Consider the following 12,265-nt stretch of genomic DNA (forward strand, 5'->3'; position numbering starts at 1 on the left):
CTGCATAAAATTTACAGCTCACCAAGAAAAACAGCAATATTTGGGCATCTTTCATTGTAATACAACCAGCTGCCTAAACTAGCAGATAACATCTCTGTTTTTTCAGTCTCTTGTTTAAAGGAAATACTTTTCCTCAGGAGGTTTAGTGTATATGTAATGAAAACAAAAATCTCAAATTCTGTGCAAAGAAACACCACAAACCCTTTCAACTATGCCAGCTGCGTTACATAAATACAGAGCACTGACAGTAGGGATAACCAACATGCTGTACCATGAAAAACGATGTGGTTTGATGCTCATGATTCCCCATGACAATTTCTCAATCATAGTGACATCAAGTACACAGGCCAAGGGACATTTAAGTACAGATGTGTACAGGGAGGAACAGAAGGTAAGGAGAGAGATCGGATAATTGGTTAACCACATATAATGCTAATAACTAGCTCAATTATGGAATTAGCGTGGTTTGGCACAGGACTTGAAATAGGTTATTTCCCAATCTATGGGGCATGGAATACTGAAAAGTGTTTGGAAGCTAAAAATTTGAGAAAAATATTTTAAAACAGGGTTCAATAAGTAAAATGTCTCCTCAAAGTTAATTAAATTCATGTTGGAAAAGTTAATTAGACCTCTCATTAAGAGTACTATCTCGGCCTATCGCTATGTTGCTCAGCAGATTCAGAACACAGCACCTCAGATGGGTGAACTGTTGCCCTGGGTTTCCTGGCATTTGAATGAACAGGTTCAATCCTATTCGACATTTCTTGTTCCAGTCCTACTCAGGCCCCCTCGCTCACCTCTTTTTCCAGTACATTTATGATTATATTGTGTCGCTTCCTGCTCTCGCCCCGAACTGGAAAACTTCAACTTTGCTTTCAATTTTCACCCTTCTCTCGCTTTTACATTGTCTATTTCTGACACTTCCCTTCCTTCTCAGTCTCCATCCCTGGGGATAGGCTGCCTAATATCCATTATAGGCCCACTGACTCCAACAGCTACCTTGACTACACTTCCTCACACCATTTCCTGTAAGGACTCCATCCTATTCTCCCAGTTTCTCCGTCGCATCTGTTCTGATGATGCGACCGTCCACAACAGCGTTTTACATGTCTTCCTTTTTCCTCAACTGAGGATTCCCCCCCCGCCACTGTGGTCGACAGGACCCTCAGCCACATCCAACCCATTTCCCACACTTCTGCCCTCACCCCTTCCTCTCCCTCGTAGAACTGCGACAGGGTTCCCCTTGTCCTCACTTTCCACCCTACCAGCCTCCACATCCAAAGGATCATCTTCCGCCATAACCGCCACCTCCAGCATGATGCCAAACACATCTTCCCTTCCCCTCCAGTCAGCATTCCGAAGGGATTGCTTCCCCTGTGACACCTGGTCCACTCCTCCATTACCCGACGCCTGGTCCCCTTCCCATGCGTTTGGACTCCCCAATATAGAGACGACCGCGTTGTGAGCAATGAAAACAGTATACTAAATTGAAGTAAATCGCTACTTCACCTGGAAGGAGTGTTTGGGGCCTTGGATGGTGAGGAGAGGAGGTAAAAGGGCAGATATTTTGTCTCTTCCCCAGCAACCAACACCACCACCCCACCCATCAACTTGCTTAAAACCCAATTCTTTTCTAACCTTTGCCAGTTCTGACTGAAGATCACAGCCCTGAATCGTTAACTCTGCATCTCTCTCCACAGATGCTGTCTGACCTGCTGAGTATTTCCAGCACTTTGTTTTTATTTCAGATTTCCAGCATCTGCAGTATTTTGCTTTTGTTTAAAGTTACTAATATTTGTGCCTAAAAGGGTTAATTGGAACATGCATGTTCCAGAGGAGCTCCACTGCAAATAATTGGGGATGTGAACTTAAATGGTTACCCAACACAAGCAAACAATACTATGGTTGCAAACCAGCAGTCTGGTTTCTCAAAGTCAAGTGGCCTCAGGGCAACTCAGATGACTAAAGTCCTCCCTACCTACCACCCCACTACTTGCAATAGAGCATCACTGGAACAGTCTTTAACTAATGTTAATGCATTGGCTTGCAGAAGGGAAAGAACCTACTTTAGGGTCACTATGATAGCACTAAAATTCAGATGCTTAAAAGACAAAGTAATGTTCAAAACAAAAATAAAACACATACTCCCAAGACTTTCTCTTTTCCCTTGAACTGTCAAGTGGGTTCAGCGCTAGTGCTTTCACCTCTAGCAGGTCATGGGTCCAAGCTTCATTACATGTACAAGCCTTGGCTCAGCAGTAGCACTGTTGTCGGAATTGAAAGGTTGTGGAATCAAACCCCACTGCAGAAACTTGACCACATTGCTGGCTGACACTTCAGTACAGTACTTGGGGAATGTTGCACTTAGAGGTGCCATCTTATGATGAGCAATTGACATCAGGGATGGTGCAGAGGCTGTGTCTGCCTGTTCAGGTAGATGTAAAAGACACCATTACAATATTTGAAAAAGCAGTTAGGAGTTCTCCTGGTGTCCAAGCCAATATTGATCCCTCAAATAGGCAAACAAATTAATTTATCATTCATCTCATTGCTATGTGTGTACATAACTGACCACACTTCTTAAATAATCCATTGGCTGTGAAGTGAGACATCCTTAGGCCACAACATATGCTATTAAAAATGGTTACGTTCCTTGAATATTTGTCAAGTTACCCAAAAATTTAACTTATTTCAGGAAAAAACTTGAAACGTAATATTTTACAGACTTCTTATTTGCAAAGTACTACATATCCCTTCACAAATGTACAACAGTGTATGAAATAGGGCATCAACACAATAACTTACACCTTGTGTAGTTTTGAAGTACCTTGTCAGCAAGTCTCAGAGATGCTGAACAACCTACACGCACCTCACTTCGGTCATTCGCCCTAGACAGTGCGACTGCTCCAAATCAAAGCACCTCAGAGGTCTTTGTGTGCAGCGAGGCACATTTACAGTTTCCAACAGCAAAACTATAAAACCATTACAAAGCCTCAGATGAAACGCCAATCCATGACGTCTGCCTGTGGGGGTAGATGTTAAAAAAAACCTATAGCAATAGTCAAAGAGCAGCAGAGATCTGTAATGATAAATGCGCCATCTCAGCAAACATTTCTAAATAAAAATGGAATCAATTCTGTGCATCAGCATACTTGTACTATGATGAGTAAGAAAGTAAGCAAGTTTGGGGCCAGCTCAATGGAACATGTGCAATGACCTCTGCCCCCGGAGCTAGTTTGATGTTGTAGGGGAGTTTGCTCAGTTTCCCCCAAAAAACTTTTCGCTTTTGCTTAATGCCGGAGGTAGCATTATTACTGCTGGTGACATTGCAATGTCGAACTGAAAGGATAAATAGAGTCACAGAATTGTTACAGTGCAGAGGAGGCTATTTGCCCCATCATGTCTGCACTAGCTCTCTGAAAGAGCAACTCCCTCAGTTCCATTCCCCGGCCTTCTCCCCATAAGCCCGCACATTCTTCCTTTTCATATAACTGTCCAATTCCCTTTTGAATGTTTCAATTGAACCTGCCTTCACCACATTCTCAAGCAGTGCATTCCAGACTTTAACCACTCACTGCGTGAAAAAGTTTTTCATGTCACTTCTGCTTCTCTTACCAAATACTTGAAATCTATGCCCTCTCGTTCTCAATCCTCTCACGAGTGGGAACAGTTTCTCTATCGACAAAGTCTTTTCTTGCCTTTTTCATATATGTATTTTTCATAGGTAACATTTTCAATAATCACCTGTATGAAGTATACAGTGATTGACCCGCACGGGGCAGGGAAGGTGGGGTCCGGCACCATATAACTTAAAAAATGTCAAAAGAATCATTCTGCCCTTAATGCAATTAACAAAATGTGAAATTGCTAGCACAGCAATAACGACATCCACACTAACAAGTTGCCACGAGATAAGCTATTGTCTCCATTGACAATAGGGCCTCAGAATTATTAGCCTGAGACCAAGTAGAAATAGGGAACATATTCTGGGTCTAGTTTCAGGCCTGCTAAGACTCTTGCCTTGAACGAAACAATGAGATAGATTGGAAACAGTCCCTTCTCTTGCCAGCAATTGGTCCAAAAGGATGAGGCATCCAAAAACCACTCAACCCCAATCTTCGCCTTCAAAGGTGGAGATAAGGAGTGGGCTGACTCCTCCTTTGTCTGGAAGGCACTCGACATCTCATTGGTTATAACCTTTGGAAAGGCCTTCATAGGGTAAACACCTGTGTCAATATCACCCCGAGATCCATTCTTAAAAATGGAATAAAAGAGACACTAGTTACAAGAGTTAAGCCATACAGCCACCAGGGCAGGAGCCAGGGCTGACCTGGAAGAGAACCAGGCAGCAATGTCACACAAGAAGTGCATCCAGATCTGAACAGAGGAAACCTCAGGCAGAATTGGGCAAAAAGACAGACACACTCTAGAGGGGGGTGGAAGTTTCCTGCCAAATGAGCCTAAACACTTCCCAGCACAGCAAAGGTGATATAACTCGCATTCTGCACTGTAAACTACTGCTAAGACACCTATAGGTGCTGACCCTTACAAAAAACTTAATACTACTGTAGCATGTTGGAGTCATGTCAATTATTGAGAAATAAAAACATTGGTCAATTTAGTGCTGCTCCACCAGGGACTCATTTTTACATAAAAAAAGACATTTAGATACCACCAAAATGAAAGGGCTAATGGCTGCATGAAGCAGTAAAGCGTCATATTAGATTCCACCCAAGAAGGGGGATGGAAACCACACCATTCAGGGAAAGGAACTCAGAATTGCACTGTCCTCACTGGCCATCGATTATACATCATCCAATTTCCTCACTCAGTCACTGTGGTCACCTATTCCCATTAATTCTTGAACGTTTGCCCTCCTCCCTTCCGAAATGGCTCATTTGCCCTCTCCTGTTCTATGCCTCCGCCCACACTCGGTGCCCTCCCTCAAGCACCCCTACCACCCCTGAACCCCCACCTCCATTGTCTTGACCTCAAACTCTCTAGACCCACCTGCTCCACCCCACTTTCTCTTCGTCCCCCGACCCGGCTGCCCCGCCCACCCCATCCGTCCCCCGACCCGGCTGCCCCGCCCCATCTCTCCCCTGATCCGACTGCCCCCCATTTCTCCCACAACACTGCTGCCCACCCCCCTTCACCACTCTCTTCCCTGATCCTGCTGCACACCCCCCTCACCACTCTCTCCCCTGACCCTACTGAACACCAACCCCCCGTCACCGCACTCTCCCGACCCTGCTGTGCACCACCTTCACCGCACTCTCCCCTGATCCTGCTGTACACCACCACCCCCCCTCTCTCCCCTGACCCTGCTCTACCACCCCCCCCTTCACCGCACTCTCTCCCCTGACCCTGCTGTACACCCCCCCCTCACCACTCTCTCCCCTGACCCTGCTGTACACCCCCCCCTCACCACTCTCTCCCCTGACCCTGCTGTACACCCCCCCCTCACCACTCTCTCCCCTGACCCTGCTGTACACCCCCCCCTCACCACTCTCTCCCCTGACCCTGCTGTACACCCCCCCCTCACCACTCTCTCCCCTGACCCTGCAGTACACCCCCCCCTCACCACTCTCTCCCCTGACCCTGCTGTACACCCCCCCATCACCACTCTCTCCCCTGACCCTGCTGTACACCCCCCCCTCACCACTCTCTCCCCTGACCCTGCTGTACACCCCCCCCCTCACCACTCTCTCCCCTGACCCTGCTGTACACCCCCCCCCTTCACCACTCTCTCCCCTGACCCTGCTGTACACCCCCCCCCTTCACCACTCTCTCCCCTGACCCTGCTGTACACCCCCCCCCTCACCACTCTCTCCCCTGACCCTGCTGTACACCCCCCCTCACCACTCTCTCCCCTGACCCTGCTGTACACCCCCCCCTCACCACTCTCTCCCCTGACCCTGCTGTACACCCCCCCCCTCACCACTCTCTCCCCTGACCCTGCTGTACACCCCCCCCTCACCACTCTCTCCCCTGACCCTGCTGTACACCCCCCCCTCACCACTCTCTCCCCTGACCCTGCTGTACACCCCCCCCCTCACCACTCTCTCCCCTGACCCTGCTGTACACCCCCCCCCTCACCACTCTCTCCCCTGACCCTGCTGTACACCCCCCCCTCACCACTCTCTCCCCTGACCCTGCTGTACACCCCCCCCCCCTCACCACTCTCTCCCCTGACCCTGCTGTACACCCCCCCCCCCCTCACCACTCTCTCCCCTGACCCTGCTGTACACCCCCCCCTCACCACTCTCTCCCCTGACCCTGCTGTACACCCCCCCCCCCTCACCACTCTCTCCCCTGACCCTGCTGTACACGCCCCCCCCCCCGCACCACTCTCTCCCCTGACCCTGCTGCACCCGCCCCCCCCCTCCCCCCCTCCACCTGACCCTGCTGGACACCACCACCCCCCTCACCACCCTCTCCTGACCCTGCTTTCCCCCCGATTCTTCTGCCTGTTCCTCCTCGCTTTCCCCCGAATTCTTACCTTCTGCGGCTAAACACGAAAGGAGTGGCCCCTAGCCGGACGCTCCTGTAACGGGCCAGGCTCTGCTCGGTGTCGCCGTTGACCGAGTCGCTGACGGCGCCCGATCCGAAGGGCCAGAAGGTTCGGCCTTTGGAGCTGCTGCCGCCCATATCAGCGGGAGACCATCTCCGAGCCGCGCGGCTCGGGGACAATGGGGGCAACAGCGCAAGTTGTCAGGCCCGGGGGGTCGCGAGGAAGTGGGACTGAGGCCCGGGCGGCTCTCTCCGCTCCGGTAGGCCCGTCGAGCGGGAGGAGGCTCCCTCCGCTCCGGTAGGCCCGTCGAGCGGGAGGAGGCTCCCTCCGCTCCGGTGGGCTGGGGCGACTCTTACCCCTACAGTAGGCCCAAAACCTGCAGCTCCCGTAACCTGACTCGCGCTGCTCCAACCGTAAGAAACTGCAGCGAGGACCCCACCAGCACCAGGAGACTGTCCGCTCAGCTGCCTGTCAGGAACAACTTCCGTTTTAGCAGCCGGGCCAGCGGAAATGACGTAAGTTCAGGCTGACGGGTCACATGTTCAGTTGCGAAGCTTTGGAGTGAAGAGCTACTTTCCCTATTTTATAGAGAAAGCTAACGTAAATAATATATCGAAAATACATGTGTGTATGTATATAATTACAAACGAATAATATTTCAAGTCCAACCCCAATATTGTCGTTCAACCTTCTGAACGAGGAGAGAAGCTGAAGCTTATTCTCTAACACCTCCTCCAACTTCTCCTGGACCATGTTCCCACCACCAAACGTCAAGCTATCGTTTTCCACACTGTCACTGACCTCATCTCTGGAGATCTTCCCTCCATGACTTCCAACATCCAGGCATACCTGGGATTCCCTTACCTGCCTGACTCACAGCCACACCCTCCTGTCCACTAACCAGACCTGTACCATTTACCAACCTAAGGGGTCTGAGTGTCACCTGGAGCAAAGTGTCCAGGTTACTGCCCCTCTTCCTGATGCCCTGCAATGTCGGCACCTCAACAATGTCTGCATCTCAGACTCAATTCAACAACTCTGAGCTGACGTTGCTTCAGATGTAGATACTTACTGCAGATGTGGTTGTCCAGAATTGCGAAGTTCTCCACATGCTGCAGTTGTGGCACACCACCTGCACTGCCATCCCTATCCAACCTTGTTTTATTTATTTACTTAGTTAGTCCAGATATTTAATCAACTTAGCTTATAGTTTTTAGTCTTTCAATTAATTACTTGATCAAATTTAAGTTACAGGTACATTAAATTAAACATTTATCTGTAACACGAAGCACAACAAATATTGGAGGCAAAAAGCAGCACCTCTTTCCCTCTCTGCACCAAATTCCCACTCTTACCAAGTTCCCAACTGTTACACTCTGAGGTGTACTTTGTGCTGGTCAGTCTGCCGGGCAGGGAGAGGAGAGAATTCATCACACCAAAGCTATAGAAACCAAAGAGGGCTTGGACGTGGGTGGGGGAGGGGAGATGGTGGAAATTATACTCTAATGACCCCAAAGTCCATTTCTAAAAACTTCCAGACCTTTCAATGTGACGAGATACTGTATATAAAGGTCATGATATTATTAATAATACATTTTCGCATTGAATTGAAGGGCATGCTCCAAGCCCTGGACACCGGTAACTAGGGCCTCGGAGCACAGGAGTTTAAGCTCCTCTACTGCCTGCAAATTAGAACCAAAGAGCACTGCGTTTTCCTAACACTCTGAGCCACACACGACATGCTCCCTCTGTCCTGGTTCACCCTGTCTCCCCTTCCTTCACAATTGTTTCCACCTGCACATGTCTCCCCCTTCTTCACAACAGCTGTCCCAGGGAACAGCAGGATGCCTGACAGCATAATGGCATAAAAGGAGTGGTGGAGAGAGTACCAGAAGAACAGTGGGAGGTCTGAGAGCAGAGTAGAGCTATAAGGTGGGCACAGAGAGAGAGCACTGCAAGAACAGTAAGAGACCTGAGAGCATAGTGGGTTTGGAAATATTACATTCGGTCCTCACATCCAAATCATTTATATAGATTGTGAACAGATTGTGATCTAGTGAGAAAGATATAGAGAAACAAATTCTCAGGGAAATTACAGAGGTGATAAAACTATAGAGTAGTGATAATGTGGGACTTTAATTATCCTAAGATAAACTAGACAGTAACACTGTAAAGGGCAGAGCAGGAGAATTTTCTTGATCAGTATGTTTCTAGCCCAATGAGGATCTAGTTCTGGGAAATGAGATGGTTCAAGTGGATCAAGTGTCCGTGTAAGAGCATTTAGGGAACAGAGATCATTGTATCATAAGGTTTAGGTTATCTATGGAAAAGAACAAGGAGCCATCTAGAGTAAAAATACTTCATTGAAGGAGGGCTAATTTCAGTGGTGTGAGAACAGATCAGGCCCAGGCAAACTGGAATCAAAGATTGGCAGGCAACACTGTAACGGAACAATGGGATGTCTTTAAAGAGAAGATGGTTCGGGTACATTCACGGTACATTCCCACGAGGAAGAAGGTAGGGCAAGCAAAGCCAGAGCTCCCTGGATGTGAAAGAGATAGAGAGTAAGATGAAACAGACAAAAGGTACATATGACAGATGTCAGAATGATAATACAAGTGAAAACCAGGCAGAATATTGAATGTTCAGAGGGGAATCGATAAAGGAACTAAGAATGGCAAAGACAGAGTGTGAGAAGAGACTGGCAGCTAAAATAAAAGGGAATCCAAAAGTCTTCATTAGGCATATAAATAATGAAAGGGTATTATGAGGAGAGGTGGGGCCAATTATGGACCAAAAATGCAATCTACGCATGAAGGCAGAGGGCATGGTTGAGGTACAAAATGAGTATTTTACACTTGTCTTTATGAACAAAATAATTAGGAGCAGGAGTAGACCACTCAGCTCCCTGAGCCTGCTCCGCCATTCAACAAGATCATGGCTGATCTGATTGTAACCTAAACTCCACATTCCCGCCTACCCTCAATAACCTTTCACCCCCTTGGTTATCAAGAATCTATCTACCTCTGCCTTAAAAATATTCAAAGACTCTGCTTCCACTGCCTTTTGAGGAAGAGAATTCCAAAGACTCACGACCCTCTGAGAGAAAAAAATTCTCCTCATCTCTGTCTTAAAAGGACAACCCCTTATTATTAAACAGTGACCCCTGGTTCTAGATTCTCCCACAAGAGGAAACATCCTTTCTACATCCACCCTGTCAAGACCTCTTAGGATCTTATATGTTTCAAACAAGTCGCCTCCTACTTTTCTAAATTCCAGTGGATACAAGCCTAGCCTATCCAACCTTGCCTCATGAGACAACCCGCCCATTCCAGGTATTAGTCTAGTAAACCTTCTCTGAACTGCTTCCAATGCATTTACATCCTTCCTTAAATGAGGAGACCAATACTGTACACAGTGTTATGGCCAAGGTGAGGAAAGGGTCACAGTCACCCCTCTTACCCTTCCTCTTATTTGACCGCAACAGGGTTTGTTCCTTTTTAAACAGTGGTTGTGCTCACTACCTCAGTGAGTGTTTTACCTTTTACCTTTAATGTGATCGTGAAATAACCAATTGGACAGCTTTTCTTGAGTTTAAACAAGAAGGAGTTAAGTTTATTATACTCAACAAGCTAAACCCGATAAAAAAAAAATTAAAAATACACTACACATTCATGCACACATTCACATGAGGATCAAACACACACAAATAGATTAAAAAGTGAAAAGTAGGTTTTTTTGGTTGGATTAAAGTCCAGAATAAAGAACAGTTAAATTCACAGTTTGAGGTTGGATGATTTGGTGGTCTTCCAGCTGGACTTGTATTCTTAAAGTCATTGGCGCCTCAAAGTAGAACTGTGGAGTAATCAGTTCAGCCATAAACTTATTGAATGGCAGAGCAGGCTCGAAGGGTTGAGTGGCCTACTCCTGATCCTAATTCGTACATTCGTAAAGTGCACTTTGTGGCTGGCCCACTTTGCTGAGGGTTTTCTTGGAGACAGACTTGTAGGTGGCTCCCTTCCCCTGGTCTCTGGCTGTAGCAGTCTGTAGGCTTGGAGGGTCCATAGTCGCAGATGGTTTTCAAACTTGATGTTATCTGGAGAGAAAGAAATTGAGGCACACAGCCTCCTCTGCTGCTGCATACTCCGTTACTGCTTGTCTCTTTGTGTGTAACAAAACTCTCAGTTTTTTCAGAGATGGACAGATGGTCACATGACTGCCTCAGGGTATTTTCTGCAACATTCTGATGAGATACAAGGTTCAGAATTAGCTCCACAGGTCCCAGGATGCCAGTATTTACACTGGGAGGCGTTTGCTCTTTCAAAGTCAGTGTGTCAGGATTGCCTTGACTTCCGTGCTAATGAAGCAATCCAATGTAATTCAATTACTTAGAGCAAGACATTATGCTGGGTCCAGGTCTTCTCAGACTTCTGGCTTCGGTTGAGCCTTGGAATGTGCAAAAATGGTTCAGATGCAAATTCTGGTGCTCATCTTGGCTGCCAGTTTTTTAAAAGTTAACTGTAGGATTTTCTACCTAATGTAAGTTTCCAACTGATGAATTAATATTTCTCAAGAAATGCTGGAATCACTCAGCAGGTCTGGCAGCATCTGTGGAAAGAGAAGCAGAGTTAAAGTTTCGGGTCAGTGACCCTTCTTCGGAACTGATAAATATTAGAAAAGTCACAGATTATAAGCAAGTGAGGTGGGGGTGGGGCAAGAGATAACAAAGGAGAAGGTGCAGATTGGACCAGGCCACATAGCTGACCAAAAGGTCACGGAGCAAAGGCAAACAATATGTTAATGGTGTGTTGAAAGACAAAGCATTAGTACAGATTAGGTGTGAATACACGGAATATTGAACAGCAGCAAGTGCAAACCTGCAAAAAAACCTGAAAAAAACAGTGGGTAAGCAAACTGAACAAACTAAAATGAAATGAAATAAATGCAAAAAAAGGTTGTAAAAAATGTAAAAAAGAATGTAAAAAAAAAGGAAGAAAAAATAACTAAAAATGAAAGTAAAATGGGGGGCTGTCATGCTCTGAAATTATTGAACTCAATGTTCAGTCCGGCAGGCTGTAGTGTGGCTAATCGGTAGATGAGATGCTGTTCCTCGAGCTTGCGTTGATGTTCACTGGAATACTGCAGCAATCCCAGGACAGAGATGTGAGCATGAGAGCAGGGGGGAGTGTTGAAATGGCAAGCAACCAGAAGCTCAGGGTCCTGCTTGCGGACTGAGCGGATCCCCAATGTAGAGGAGACCACACTGTGAGCAGCGAATACAGTATACTACATTGAAAGAAGTACAATTAGGCACACTACAGCCTGCCGGACTGAACATTGAGTTCAATAATTTCAGAGCATGACAGCCCCCCATTTTACTTTCATTTTTAGTTATTTTTTCTTCCTTTTTTTTTTACATTCTTTTTTTACATTTTTTACAATCTATTTTTGCATTTATTTCATTTCATCTTAGTTTGTTCAGTTTGCTTACCCACTGTTTTTTTCAGGTTTTTTTGCAGGTTTGCACTTGCTGCTGTTCAATATTCAGTGTATTCACACCTAATCTGTACTAATGCTTTGTCTTTCAACACACCATTACCATATTGTTTGCCTTTGCTCCGTGACCTTTTGGTCAGCTATGTGGCCTGGTCCAATCTGCACCTTCTCCTTTGTTATCTCTTGCCCCACCCCCACCTCACTTGCTTATAAGCTGTGACTTTTCTAATATTTATCAGTTCCGAAGAAGGGTCA

The 12,265-nt window shown here is 46.7% G+C and overlaps 1 protein-coding gene across 1 annotated transcript in view; it reads right to left on the reverse strand.

Annotated features, from left to right (window-relative positions):
- The window catches only part of tusc2b (tumor suppressor 2, mitochondrial calcium regulator b), a 28,971-nt gene extending 21,976 nt beyond the window's left edge, over positions 1 to 6,995 (reverse strand). The window contains exon 1 of the mRNA XM_068051453.1: positions 6,503 to 6,995. Within this exon, the coding sequence (XP_067907554.1) occupies positions 6,503 to 6,651 (149 nt within the window). The 5' untranslated portion in view covers positions 6,652 to 6,995. The remainder of the gene's footprint in view (positions 1 to 6,502) is intronic.
- Positions 6,996 to 12,265: the final 5,270 nt, after the last annotated feature.

This window comes from Heterodontus francisci, chromosome 19 (genome assembly GCF_036365525.1).
Source record: "Heterodontus francisci isolate sHetFra1 chromosome 19, sHetFra1.hap1, whole genome shotgun sequence".
Lineage (NCBI taxonomy): Eukaryota > Metazoa > Chordata > Chondrichthyes > Heterodontiformes > Heterodontidae > Heterodontus > Heterodontus francisci.